The 14,677-nt window shown below is 31.6% G+C and overlaps 2 protein-coding genes and 1 non-coding gene across 3 annotated transcripts; all 3 read right to left on the minus strand.

The window, feature by feature from the left end:
* Nucleotides 1–2,045: 2,045 nt before the first annotated feature.
* LOC119616388 (serpin B8-like) lies at nt 2,046–3,389 on the minus strand. Its single transcript, XM_037972745.1, has 4 exons — nt 3,376–3,389; nt 2,453–3,285; nt 2,266–2,395; nt 2,046–2,205 (listed from the first exon to the last, which is right to left on the minus strand). The coding sequence occupies exons 2-4, from the start codon at nt 3,245–3,247 to the stop codon at nt 2,081–2,083; spliced, it is 1,050 nt and encodes a 349-aa protein (XP_037828673.1). The 5' UTR covers nt 3,248–3,285; nt 3,376–3,389; the 3' UTR covers nt 2,046–2,080.
* Nucleotides 3,390–5,017: 1,628 nt separating this feature from the next.
* On the minus strand, nt 5,018–6,440 carry LOC119616384 (serpin B8-like). The gene is made up of 4 exons (XM_037972742.1): nt 6,320–6,440; nt 5,429–6,261; nt 5,238–5,367; nt 5,018–5,174 (listed from the first exon to the last, which is right to left on the minus strand). The coding sequence occupies exons 1-4, from the start codon at nt 6,387–6,389 to the stop codon at nt 5,059–5,061; spliced, it is 1,149 nt and encodes a 382-aa protein (XP_037828670.1). The 5' UTR covers nt 6,390–6,440; the 3' UTR covers nt 5,018–5,058.
* A 4,504-nt stretch (nt 6,441–10,944) lies between these two features.
* Nucleotides 10,945–11,016, minus strand: Trnaa-cgc. Its single transcript has one exon. It is a non-coding gene; the product is annotated as a tRNA-Ala (tRNA).
* Between the last annotated feature and the right edge of the window lie 3,661 nt (nt 11,017–14,677).

The raw sequence follows: 14,677 nt of genomic DNA on the forward strand, positions 1-14,677 counted from the left end.
ATACATTTCATTTTTATTCGAGGACTCTATTATGTTAACAAGTAAAAGTGTATATACTTGCTCATAGATCAATATTTATTCATGTATATAGTACATATTTAAAAGTTATTAGCCCAAGAGTGCGTTAAATAAACACTCTAAAGAAAATCTATATTATTTCAGCTAATAATGTTGTTTTAGGGACATGTCTGACGTAAATGTATTACAGTTATACATAGCATATACATACATATGTACAAATTATATGTACATAATTTTTAAGATATTTTATCACTTAAAAACATTCATACAAAAAATCCTCTTCATGCATTTATAGTGCTGTGTCCTTAAAAGCCATAAGTGATTGATGAATGAAACATCTTAAGCTGAATATTTATACTTTATATAGATATGAAGCAAATATTTTAGAAATCAATTACTTTCAGATTGCATTAAAACTTAAGGTTATATTTATACCCTACACCACTTTAGTGGGGAGGGTATATTGGGTTTGTGCTGATGTTTGTAACGCACAATAATATTGGTCCTATACCCACCTTAAAGTATACCAATCGGCTCAGAATCATTTTCTGAATCGATTTAGCTATGTCCGTCCGTCTGTCCGTCCGTCTGTCCGTCCGTCTGTCCGTCCGTCTGTCCGTCCGTCCGTCCATGTAAACCTTGTAATCAAACTACAGGTCGCAATTTTGAAGATAATTCAATGAAATTTGGTACATGATCTTATATTGTCCCAGGGACGAAGCCTATTGAAAATAGTTAACATCGGTCCATTATTTCACCTAGCCCCCATACAACTGAACCCCTCGAATAGGGCTTTTAAAACTTGTAATTAAGCTACAGGTCGCAATTTTGGAGATAATTCAATGAAATTTGGCACATGATCTTTTATGGTACCGTAGATGAAGCCTGTTGAAAATGGCTGACATCGGTCCATTATTTCACCTAGCCCCCATACAACTGAACCCCTCGAATTGGGCTTTTAAAACTTGTAATCAAACTACAGGTCGCAATTTTGGAGATAATTCAATGAAATTTGGCACATGATCTTTTATGATACCATAGACGAAGCCTATTGAAAATGGTTACCATCGGTCCATTATTTCACCTAGCCCCCATACAACTGAACCCCCGAATAGGGCTTTTAAAACTTGTAATCAAACTACAGGTCGCAATTTTGGAGATACTTCAATGAAATTTGGCACATGATCTTTTATAGTACCGTAGATGAAGCCTGTTGAAAATGGTTTACATCGGTCCATTATTTCACCTAGCCCCCATACAACTGAACCCGCCGAAAAGGGCTTTTAAGTTCATAATTATGTTTAATATACTCATATCTCGACAAAAAGCTGCAATATACAAGTTGTATACAAGAGTTGATGACCCCCACGAATTCCATAATAATAGGTTCTTATATGACCCTAGCCCCTATGAAAAGCCCCCATCAAAATTTCACTTAAATGTTCACAATTTTATTCAACAATAAACGGCTTAAGTATGTATATCTAAGGCAAGGTACAATTCAACTTAAATGCTTTATTATGGCAACTAAATCACATTATATTTTTGTCAAAAGTGTAGGGTATTATATGGTCGGCCTCGCCCGACTATAATTTCTTACTTGTTTTTAGATTATTTTTATAAACTGTAGCCCAATCTATAGACTAGATAGGCTAGCGTAGGCTAGAGTCCAGATTAGTTTCTGTAGTCCAGAGTGTAGGCAACAGTGCAGAATCTAAAGCTCAGAATATATTATAATCTAGACTATAGTTTATTATCCAGACTGTAGCCAATAATCCAGACTGTATTCTATAGTCCATACTGCAACCTATAGTCCACACTACAGCGATACTGTACTCTATAATCCAGACTATAATCTATAGTCTGAGATTATAGTCAAGAGTCGGACTCTAATTATAGTCCAAATTAGAGTCTATAAACCTGGCTTTATATTACAGTCCAGACTATAATACGTCTATACGTATCCCTAGACAATAAAAATTGGACGAAAAATAGCAAACTTCAGTAAAAAAACTTTTGGCACTTATATATATTTCTAGACAGTTGTTCGTTAACATTTTTACCCAACTTGTTTGGTAATTTTTCCCTCAAAATATATCTCATGTTCTTTAGATGTAACATAAAATATAAATGGATGTTTTACTATAAGTTTTGGAAGTTTAGCAACAAGTTGTGCGTCTTCACCTATAACAAAAAATAAAGTACAAAAATGAACAGTTGTATCAAAAAGTATAATAATCTTACTGATAGGATGTTTAACTCCTTCACTGTTTTCATCCATAACAAAGGAAGCTGCTGATAAGATTTTCATAACTTTTACCGGAACTCCTTCTATATGATTACACATATCATTAAACATTTGCCGCATGCCCATCTATAAAAAAAATAAATATTTAACAGAACTGAGATTGAGAAATAAGAAATAACTTACAGATTTTAATGTTTGCTTTAACGGTACTTGTGCTCTCAATTCGATTTTTGGCAGTATCAAAATTAGTTTAGTATTTTTTAAATATGTTTTAATAACGCTGAAAGGAAATTTTCGTAAGTTTTTTTCTACTTCAAGTATACCTTTTTCGGATTTAAAAGGATATATAATATACAACAAAGTGTCTTCATCACTGGTAGGCACTTCAACGACTGTAGCTTTTAAAGGGCCAATGACTCCAAAGCGCAATATTGCTATCTGTTGTAACGATGTCATTGTTCTTCCATTCCCATTAATATCGACGAAACGTAATGCTTCACCTATGGAAACCTCATAATGAAATTTATTCTGATAATTAGCATACGAAAACAGATGTATTTCCGGTTTTTCGTTAGCTACTGCTACCTGTATAGCTTTATAGCATACATGAAAACTTCTCCATTGATCGATAATTTCACCTATCGTCATGTTACTACCTATATGTTCTTGTCCATTTATACGTATTGATACATGATTTGATGTAGAAATTAAGGAGTTATTGTTCATTTTGTCATATACAATTGTATAAGTTTCTACTATTTTTTCAATAGGTTCATGTATCAACTCCAAAGCTTCACCTATTTCTAATGCACTTAGTGGATTACCATCATAGCGTAGTAAAACTAATCCAGCAGCTAAGGGCAAAGGCGACAGCACACGATTTCTTTGGGAATCACGGCTGCTTAGTTTTTGAAATAAATGTTTGCTGAAGTCTCTCAAACCAGACATTACAGTCGCTTTTAACAACGGAAAAGTCATGAGGAAAATTACAATTAGATATCGGAAATGGGTGAGTCCTATAAAAGAAAAATAAAAAAAATTAAATGTCCAAAATCTTTGTTATAAGATGGAATACTTCTGTTCTTATATTTTGTTTTCATTTTTACCAAGATTGTTCCACTTTTTAAATATGACTTTGACTTCATCAAACTGAAACAGCTAATTAAATGATCTCTTAAATATATGTTAAAAATGCAACTTGTGAAAATTGGACAGCGTATCAATAGTGTTACTAATTATTGCTATAATATTTATATTATTTAGCATGTTGTGTCAGCTTTAAAATACATATAATTTGAAACAAACCAGAACTGACCGAAAACTGAAAAAGAACTGAACTGGAACTGAACTAGAACTGGACTAGAACTGAACTAGAACTGAACTAAAACTGAACTAGAACTGAACTAGAACTGAACTAGAACTGAACTAGAACTGAACTAGAACTGAACTAGAACTGAACTAGAACTGACTAGAACTGAACTAGAACTGAACTAGAACTGAACTAGAACTGAACTAGAACTGAACTAGAACTGAACTAGAACTGAACTAGAACTGAACTAGAACTGAACTAGAACTGAACTAGAACTGAACTAGAACTGAACTAGAACTGAACTAGAACTGAACTAGAACTGAACTAGAACTGAACTAGAACTGAACTAGAACTGAACTAGAACTGAACTAGAACTGAACTAGAACTGAACTAGAACTGAACTAACTGAACTAGAACTGAACTAGAACTGAACTAGAACTGAACTAGAACTGAACTAGAACTGAACTAGAACTGAACTAGAACTGAACTAGAACTGAACTAGAACTGAACTAGAACTGAACTAGAACTGAACTAGAACTGAACTAGAAACTGAACTAGAACTGAACTAGAACTGAACTAGAACTGAACTAGAACTGAACTAGAACTGAACTAGAACTGAACTAGAACTGAACTAGAACTGAACTGAACTAGAACTGAACTAGAACTGAACTAGAACTGAACTAGAACTGAACTAGAACTGAACTAGAACTGAACTAGAACTGAACTAGAACTGAACTAGAACTGAACTAGAACTGAACTAGAACTTAGAACTGAACTAGAACTGAACTAGAACTGAACTAGAACTGAACTAGAACTGAACTAGAACTGAACTAGAACTGAACTAGAACTGAACTAGAACTGAACTAGAACTGAACTAGAACTGAACTAGAACTGAACTAGAACTGAACTAGAACTGAACTAGAACTAGAACTGAACTAGAACTGACTAGAACTGACAGAACTGAACTAGAACTGACTAGAACTGAACTAACTGAACTAGAACTGAACTAGAACTGAACTAGAACTGAACGAGAACCTAGAGAACTGAATTAAAACTAGAACTGAATTAGAACTAGAACTGAACTAGAACTAGAACTGAGCTAGAATTGAACTAAAACTTAACGGGAAATGAACTAGAACTCAACGAGAAATGAACAACGACTGGACTTGTCTATAGTCCGATACTGTACTCTATATTCCAGACTAAAATATATAGTCTGAGAATCTATTCAACAGTCTATAGCCCAGACTATAGGCTGCAGTTCGGAATCTAGTTTATAGCCCAAACTAGAGTATATAGTCCAGGCTATATATTACAGTCCAGACTATATTTTATAGTCTATCCAATATATCTGTGAGTTATAGTCTATTAAGTATCCCTAGACAATAAAAAATGGACGCAAAATAGCAAATTTCAAAAAAAAAAAACTTTGACACTTATATATATATTTCTAGACAGTTTTTCGGTAAAATTTTTACCCTTATCTGGTAATTTTTCCCTCAAAATATATATCATGTTCTTTAGATGTTACATAAAATATAAATGGATGTTTTACCATAAGTTTTGGAAGTTTAGCAACAATTTGTGCGTCTTCACCTATAACAAAAAAAAAAATAGTACAAAATTGAACAGTTGTATCAAAAAGTATAATAATCTTACTGATAGGATGTTTAACTCCTTCACTGTTTTCATCGATAGTAAAGGAAACTGATGATATGATTTTCCTAACTTTTATAGGAAGTCCGTCTATATGATAACACATATCAATAAACATTTGACGCATGCCCAACTATAAAAAACAAAGCTAGTTGATTAAGAGAATTAAAATTGAGAAATAAGAAATAGCTTACAGATCTTAATGTTTTCTTTAACGGTACTTGTGCTTTCAATTCGATTTTTGGCAGTGTCAAAATAAGTCTTTTCTTTTTTAAATATGTTTTAATAACGCTGAAAGGAAATTTTCGTAATTTTTTTTCTACTTTTAGTATACCTTTTTCAGATTTAAAGGGATATATAATATACAACAAAGTGTCTTCATCACTGGTAGGAACTTCAACGACGGTAGCTTTTAAAGGGTCAATGACTGCAAAGCGAAATACTGCTATTTGTTGTAACGATGTCATTGTTCTTCCATTCCCATTAATATCAACGAAACGTAATCCTTCACCTATGGAAACATGATAATGAAATTTATTCTGATATTTGGCATACGAAAACAGATGTATTCCCGGTTTTTCGTTAGCTACTGCTAACTGCATAGCTTTATAGCAGATATGAAAAGTGCTCCATTGATTGATAATTTCACCTACCGTCATGTTACTACCTATATGTTCTTGTCCATTTATACGTATTGATACATGATTTGATACAGAAATTGAGGGATTAAAGTTAATTTTTTCATCTATATCTGCATAAGGTTCTATAATTTTTTCAATAGGTTGATGTATCAATTCCAAAGCTTCACCTATTTCTAAAGCACTTAGTGCATTAGCATCATAGCGTAGTAATACTAATAGAGAAGCTAATGGCATTGGCGATAGTACACGGTTTCTTTCGGGATCACGGGTTCTTAGTTTTCGAAATATATGATTGCCGAATTCTCTCAAACCTGACTTTACAGTTGCTTTTATCACTGGAAAAGTTAGGAGGAAAATTACGATTATATATCGGAAATGGGTGAGTTCTATAAAAGAAAAAGAAAAAAATTAAATGTCCAAAATCTTTGTAATAAGATGGAATACCTTTGTTCTTATATTTTCTTTTCATTTTAACTAAGATTGTTCCACTTTTCAAATATGGTACTAACTTCATCAAACTGAAACCGAGAATTAAATGATGTTACAAATGCAACTTCTGAAAATTGGACAGCGAATCAATAGTGTTACTAATTATTGCTATAATACATACATATATTATTTAACATGTTGTGTCAGCTTTAAATACATACATATAATTTGAAAAAACCAGAACTGATCGAAAATTGAACTAGAACTGAACTAGAACTGAACTAGAACTGAACTAGAACTGAACTAGAACTGAACTAGAACTGAACTAGAACTGAACTAGAACTGAACTAGAACTGAACTAGAACTGAACTAGAACTGAACTAGAACTGAACTAGAACTGAACTAGAACTGAACTAGAACTGAACTAGAACTGAACTAGAACTGAACTAGAACTGAACTAGAACTGAACTAGAACTGAACTAGAACTGAACTAGAACTGAACTAGAACTGAACTAGAACTGAACTAGAACTGAACTAGAACTGAACTAGAACTGAACTAGAACTGAACTAGAACTGAACTAGAACTGAACTAGAACTGAACTAGAACTGAACTAGAACTGAACTAGAACTGAACTAGAACTGAACTAGAACTGAACTAGAACTGAACTAGAACTGAACTAGAACTGAACTAGAACTGACTAGAACTGAACTAGAACTGAACTAGAACTGAACTAGAACTGAACTAGAACTGAACTAGAACTGAACTAGAACTGAACTAGAACTGAACTAGAACTGAACTAGAACTGAACTAGAACTGAACTAGAACTGAACTAGAACTGAACTAGAACTGAACTAGAACTGAACTAGAACTGAACTAGAACTGAACTAGAACTGAACTAGAACTGAACTAGAACTGAACTAGAACTGAACTAGAACTGAACTAGAACTGAACTAGAACTGAACTAGAACTGAACTGAACTAGAACTGAACTAGAACTGAACTAGAACTGAACTAGAACTGAACTAGAACTGAACTAGAACTGAACTAGAACTGAACTAGAACTGAACTAGAACTGAACTAGAACTGAACTAGAACTGAACTAGAACTGAACTAGAACTGAACTAGAACTGAACTAGAACTGAACTAGAACTGAACTAGAACTGAACTAGAACTGAACTAGAACTGAACTAGAACTGAACTAGAACTGAACTAGAACTGAACTAGAACTGAACTAGAATTGAACTAGAACTGAACTACAACTGAACTAGTTATAAAATTAATCTAATGGAAATATTTTCTATAATTTATTTTAAAGTCCACATATTTCCCTTTCATAGAAAGCTTTTTCTTAAGAAAACAAAGGAGCTATTCCTAAAAAACATAAAATCAAAAAAACTAATTACAATAAAAGTATCTGTCTGCGTATTAATACAAAATATCAAAGACAGCAGACATAACCATGAAAACCATTATAAGTTTGAAAATACTACTTATGTTTAATATTAAATTTTATAAAAATAGAATGAAACCGCTCATGGAAGAAGAAAGCATTCACAGGAAATCAACAACAAACAAAGGAATAACAACAGCAATTTGACACAAAATAAAAATGACAGCTCGACATGGTGGAAATAGTCAGTGAAAAACAAAAAATATTATTCATTAGATGAACAGAAATGAAATAAACATTCATTTCTGTCTAAAAATAAAATTTATAAAAACAAAAACAGATAAAGGAAGTTGGGTATATCTTCTGCTGCAGTCTGAAAAAACTTCCTTCCTAGTTAAGATACTTGGCAGAAGGCCGCAGTAGGGGATCATAAATGTAAAAGTAGTTGGAGCACTAGGAGTTGGGGGTATCATGTCTGCTCTATGACTTTTGCTTCAGTGATGCTTATGAGGAGCGGTAGGAAGCTGGTGATGATGATGACGTGCTTGTTATACAAAAATTAACTATTACAATGACTATCGTCCTGTCTAATGCCATCACTACAGCCATATTTCCCTTTTTTCAAAACTTATTCAAAATATCCTTTGTCAGTTTTGCCCGTCTAAAAATAAAGTCACATCAACACCTTAAGCTCATTTATCATTTTCAGCGTTCTAGTTTTTCTGAAAAGAATACGTGTCAGTAGAAATGGCTTAAAGTTTATTTCTTCTTTGTATGTTTTTATTCGCTCCATTTTGCAATTGTTTGTGCCGTTTCTCAAGAATTTCCTATAGAGAAGCGTGTGCCTTCATTTCTAACTTTATTGTTTGATTGTTATTGTTGTTGTTTTTTGTTAAGCTTACTACGTCAAAAAGTAATTAATCATAGCTTTAAGTATGTTGAAAATTGCAAGGTTATTTTCTTAATTTACGTTTTAGATTGTTAATGTTTCTTTTCCTGTTCAAATTTATACAATAAACTTTTTTATTTATTTATTTCAATAAACAGTTTTCCGTTAGAGAGATATTTAAGTAGTAAATAAATTTTAAATGAACGTTTAGGTTGTTATTTTAAAATTTGTTGTAAATAATTGTTCTGTAGAATAATATTTGTGGGTAGAAAAATATGTCCATAGACGACTATCGATATTAGAGTGTCAGATTCGAAAAGAACTATAACAAAACTCAAATAGAATTAGAATTGAAATAGAAATGAACAATTGTCGTTTTTAAAGTTATATTTAAAACTAAAAATATAATAAACCGAACAGCGTATCAAGAGTGTGACTAATTTACTGATTTACAATTACACAGTATTAACACACTTAAACCGTTCTGTCAGCATCTACATTCTTTTCAGAACTAACTGTCCATTTCAGTTCTACTTCAGTTCTAGTTCAGTTCTAGTTCAGTTCTAGTTCAGTTCTAGTTCAGTTCTAGTTCAGTTCTAGTTCAGTTCTAGTTCAGTTCTAGTTCAGTTCTAGTTCAGTTCTAGTTCAGTTCTAGTTCAGTTCTAGTTCAGTTCTAGTTCAGTTCTAGTTCAGTTCTAGTTCAGTTCTAGTTCAGTGCTAGTTCAGTTCTAGTTCAGTTCTAGTTCAGTTCTAGTTCAGTTCTAGTTCAGTTCTAGTTCAGTTCTAGTTCAGTTCTAGTTCAGTTCTAGTTCAGTTCTAGTTCGTTTCTAGTTCAGTTCTAGTTCAGTTCTAGTTCAGTTCTAGTTCAGTTCTAGTTCAGTTCTAGTTCAGTTCTAGTTCAGTTCTAGTTCAGTTCTAGTTCAGTGTCAGTTCTAGTTCAGTTCTAGTTCAGTTCTAGTTCAGTTCTAGTCAGTTCTAGTTCAGTTCTAGTTCAGTTCTAGTTCAGTTCTAGTTCAGTTCTAGTTCAGTTTCTAGTTCAGTTCTAGTTCAGTTCTAGTTCAGTTCTAGTTCAGTTCTAGTTCAGTTCTAGTTCAGTTCTAGTTCAGTTCTAGTTCAGTTCTAGTTCAGTTCTAGTTCAGTTCTAGTTCAGTTCTAGTTCAGTTCTAGTTCAGTTCTAGTTCAGTTCTAGTTCAGTTCTAGTTCAGTTCTAGTTCAGTTCTAGTTCAGTTCTAGTTCAGTTCTAGTTCAGTTCTAGTCATTCTAGTTCAGTTCTAGTTCAGTTCTAGTTCAGTTCTAGTTCAGTTCTAGTTCAGTTCTAGTTCAGTTCTAGTTCAGTTCTAGTTCAGTTCTAGTTCAGTTCTAGTTCAGTTCTAGTTCAGTTCTAGTTCAGTTCTAGTTCAGTTCTAGTTCAGTTCTAGTTTAGTTCTAGTTAGTTCTAGTTTAGTTCTAGTACAGTTCTAGTTCAGTTCTAGTTCAGTTCTAGTTCAGTTCTAGTTCAGTTCTAGTTCAGTTCTAGTTCAGTTCTAGCTCAGTTCTAGTTCAGTTCTAGTTCAGTTCTTTCTAGTTCAGTTCTAGTTCAGTTCTAGTTCAGTTCTAGTTCAGTTTAGTTCAGTTTAGTTCAGTTCTAGTTCAGTTCTAGTTCAGTTCTAGTTCAGTTCTAGTTCAGTTCTATAGTTCAGTTCTAGTTCAGTTCTAGTTCAGTTCTAGTTCAGTTCTAGTTCAGTTCTAGTTCAGTTCTAGTTCAGTTCTAGTTCAGTTCTAGTTCAGTTCTAGTTCAGTTCTAGTTCAGTTCTAGTTCAGTTCTAGTTCAGTTCTAGTTCAGTTATAGTTCAGTTCTAGTTCAGTTCTAGTTCAGTTCTAGTTCAGTTCTAGTTCAGTTCTAGTTCAGTTCTAGTTCAGTTCTAGTTCAGTTCTAGTTCAGTTCTAGTTCAGTTCTAGTTCAGTTCTAGTTCAGTTCTAGTTCAGTTCTAGTTCAGTTCTAGTTCAGTTCTAGTTCAGTTCTAGTTCAGTTCTAGTTCAGTTCTAGTTCAGTTCTAGTTCAGTTCTAGTTCAGTTCTAGTTCAGTTCTAGTTCAGTTCTAGTTCAGTTCTAGTTCAGTTCTAGTTCAGTTCTAGTTCAGTTCTAGTTCAGTTCTAGTTCAGTTCTAGTTCAGTTCTAGTTCAGTTCTAGTTCAGTTCTAGTTCAGTTCTAGTTCAGTTCTAGTTCAGTTCTAGTTCTAGTTCTGTTCGATATTGATTTATTCTACATTATTTTGCTTAGTTTTCTTGCCTCAGACATTGAATTCTTCACTTGCAAGAAATGAAACGATTAATTATATTTACGTTTGTAAATAAAATTATAAAAAAGCAACTCTTTCACAATTGGAGATGCCGGGGTTTGAACCCGGGACTTCTCACATGCGAAGCGAGCGCTCTACCACTGAGCTACATCCCCACATTATTTTGAAGGGATCAAACATAATGAATGTAAGATCAAGCAATTATCTAAATCCTGGAAAGCAGCAAATTAATAAGATTCAAGGACTATAGAGCACCATGCGTATATTTCTCACGAAATTATTTTTTTCTTTACTTTTTCCACTTGTTTTGCGTTGAAATTTCATTTTGTATAATTTTAAAAATAATACTTTTTCCACAGGATGCCATTAAAAACACAATATTTATATTGCTCTTTCAATTTTATAAAAATTATGATTACTTTTGCCACATAAAATTTCATTGTAAAATTTATGATTATTATTGAACTATAAAAATATTGCCATTTAAAAGTTTTTCAGTTTTCTTATTAAAGCAAATTTTTTGCTATTTGTGCAAATAAAACTGTAACACTCACATAAAAAACTGAAAAAAAGCAATAATTTCCAACAAATAGTCAAATGGTTAATTGAGCATTTCTGTTAAAATAAACTAAACTGTATTTAAGAGTTGTTAACTTTATGCAGCAACAATTTTGGTTTGAAAATATGTACATATGTATGTAGCATCGGCAACGTGTTTTGCAACAAGATTTCTTTTATATTTTTTTATACGTTATATGCCATACAATATGTGTTGCACTCGAGTATATAGAAAATTGTGAAAAAAGGATATTGCCAATAATTTTTTGCATTTAACAATTGTGTAAATGTTCGTTTCAATGTACATGTGTGTTAATACAATACATTCACATTTATAGCTTATTTGTAGTAAATTCTTTACTATTACACAATTTATTGTTAACAATTGCAGCTGGTTACCAGTATATTTGCTTATTAAATATAGTGAGAGAAAATTTGTAATAAATGATTTGAATTATAGTTGGTAATCTTAGAAATTTCTACAAATACGGATAGACGATAAACGAAGACATGAATATCCTTAAGTAGTTTCAGTGAATAATGCTTTCATATTTATTAACGAACGACTTACAGACAGACGTATGGACAACACTAAAATGACTCTTATATTAATTTTAAAACCATTTTTACAATAACATATTTCATTAGAATATATCCTTATTCCAGGATTTATAATCAGCTTTAAAATTTTCTGGACTTAATCTTAAAACTGAAGCTCTAGTGACGGTACGACAGACGGACGCGCAAGTAATACGAAATAAAGCGATAATGTTATTTTTGATCCTGTTTATATAATTTAGGGTTTTAGCTGATCTGGTTTTTCTTCTTAGATACGATCCGTAGTGTAATTTTATTAATTAATCTTGAAATGTTTAACCTTAGTGAAATTACAAGGATGGAAGGACACAAGGACTCAACAATATTATAAAATGTATCGAAAAATATACTTTTTGAAACCAGTGCTAAAATTCACAGTTTCAGTAGATTATATTATAGTTCTTAGATAAGATCAGTTGTAAAATTGTTATATAGTTCTGTTCAAAATTATCAACCTTTGTGGAACTACAAGGTTAGTGCAGATGGAGAGACAGACAGACGTACAAATTAACTAAATTTAAAGGAAAATATATATATATATATATATATATATATATATATATATATATATATATATATATATATATATATATATATATATATATATATATATATATATATATATATCTCTTCAAAATGCTCAACCTTAGTAAAATTACAATATTGAAGCGGATGGAAAGACAGACGGACTCACAAATAACATAAAACAGATTGAAAAGGTAATTTTGGAAACCATTAGTATAATGTATGGTTTTAGTAGATTATATACTTGTTACTTTTTCTGATCAGTTAAGAAATCGTGTGGAGTTATCTTCAAAATTTCAACTTTAGTGCACATTAGCTATTACAAGGTGGATATTGATGGAAAGACAGACGGACGCTCATATACCATGAACTAAATAGAAAAAGCCATTTTTAAAGCCAACAGTATAATTTAGAGTTTAATTAGATTATGTTTTTGTTCTCGTATCACATTAATTGAGCGATTTTATGTAGTAATCATCAAAATTTGCTCCTGATAGTCTAATTATAAAGTTTATATAGAAGGAATATAAGCAGAAGGACGGACAGTGTTCAATCAATTGAAAAAGCTTTTTTTAACATGAAAGTTATAAACTTGACCAGGAACGAATTAACCTTTATTTTGATAATACTCTTTTTATTTTATTAAAAAAAGACATAAATATTTTTTTCTCCCAGTGTATTGTATTATTTTTTTTTTTTCAAATATACAACCATACCCTCATACAACAAATCGAAACTTTGTTGTATTTTGTATACTATTAAGCTTATAGTATAGCTTTCATATATTTACTACAACATCTAACCAATAAAATATTTTACTTTTGTTCTTTCCACTTAATGTTTATAGATGTGATTATTTGTTAGAGATATTTATATGAGTTTTCTAGACGCTTTTCATTCTAGAGTATTATGTTACTTTTAACAATATCCTTTCATTTTTACTATGTTTGCAATTTTATTTTCTGGGCAAAAAAAAAATATATTTCACACAACCAGTAAAGCTGTAACTATAGTATTATAGTTTAAGGTTCTAAATAACGTAAATGGCAATTGAGACGTCTGCAAACTTTACACCTTAAAAAAATCTATAATATTTAGGGTTGTGCAACAGCCAAAGAGAGCAAAAATGTGAATGAACAGAAAACCATCAATGTTTAACTTTCATGTGTTTTTATATATACATATTTTTTTGGGAAAACCAATACTGTGAGAACTCCTATAAGCCATATAAAAAGTATACTTTTTATACATTTCAGTTTAAAATGCAACAGTTTTTTTTTCGCAACAAAATTTTCTAGCAAATGTGTGTTTTTGCAAGAAAAATACTTTTTGAAATATGAAACACACTTCATCAATTTGTGGTAAGCATTGAAATTGAAGGACCAAAAACAAACGGGCAAACAAACACACACACACAAAACGTTAACCATAAAATTCAGACATTTTCAAAAAGTTGAAAATTTATTTTTATGGTTCATGGCAAGAAATTGCCAAAAAAAAGAAATGGTTAAACTTTTAGCTTTAGTTACACTTGAAGACTTTTTGTTAAACATGTAATGTGATTAAATGATATATTCTCAAAAGTGGTAGAATTTTAAAATTTAACTAACTGTATTAGTGCGTGAATATTTAAACAATAGATTAGACTATAGACTAGATTATAGACAATAGACTAGACTATAGACTACACTATTGACTACACTATGGACCACACTATAGACTACACTATAGATAATACTATCGACTATAGACTGGACTATAGACTAGACTATAAACTAGATTATAGACTAGACTATAGACTAGACTATAGACTAGACTATAGATTAGACTATAGACTAGACTATAGACTAGACTATAGACTAGACTATAGACTAGACTATAGACTAAACTATAGGCTAGACTATAGACTAGACTATAGACTAGACTATAGACTAGACTATAGACTAGACTATAGACTAGACTATAGACTAGACTAGACTATAGACTAGACTATAGACTAGACTATAGACTAGACTATAGACTAGACTATAGACTAGACTATAGACTAGACTATAGACTAGACTATAGACTAGACTATAGACTAGACTATAGACTAGACTATAGACTAGACTATAGACTAGACTAGACTAGACTATA

This window comes from Lucilia sericata, unplaced genomic scaffold, assembly GCF_015586225.1.
Source record: "Lucilia sericata isolate MDLA Ls3-8-SP2 unplaced genomic scaffold, ASM1558622v1 Contig000070F_arrow, whole genome shotgun sequence".
Taxonomy (NCBI): Eukaryota; Metazoa; Arthropoda; class Insecta; order Diptera; family Calliphoridae; genus Lucilia; species Lucilia sericata.

Excerpts from the sequence above, each read along its gene's own strand:
- LOC119616388 (XM_037972745.1), bottom strand. The coding sequence starts at position 3,247 with ATGACTTTTCCGTTGTTAAAAGCGACTGTAATGTCTGGTTTGAGAGAC. Across the intron at positions 2,396-2,452 it reads TAAAGCAAACATTAAAATCT|ATGGGCATGCGGCAAATGTT; the intron begins GTAAGTTATTTC and ends TTTTTTTTATAG. Across the intron at positions 2,206-2,265 it reads AGGAGTTAAACATCCTATCA|GTGAAGACGCACAACTTGTT; the intron begins GTAAGATTATTA and ends TTTTTGTTATAG.
- LOC119616384 (XM_037972742.1), bottom strand. The coding sequence starts at position 6,389 with ATGAAGTTAGTACCATATTTGAAAAGTGGAACAATCTTAGTTAAAATG. Across the intron at positions 6,262-6,319 it reads AAGAAAATATAAGAACAAAG|AACTCACCCATTTCCGATAT; the intron begins GTATTCCATCTT and ends TTTCTTTTATAG. Across the intron at positions 5,368-5,428 it reads TAAAGAAAACATTAAGATCT|TTGGGCATGCGTCAAATGTT; the intron begins GTAAGCTATTTC and ends TGTTTTTTATAG.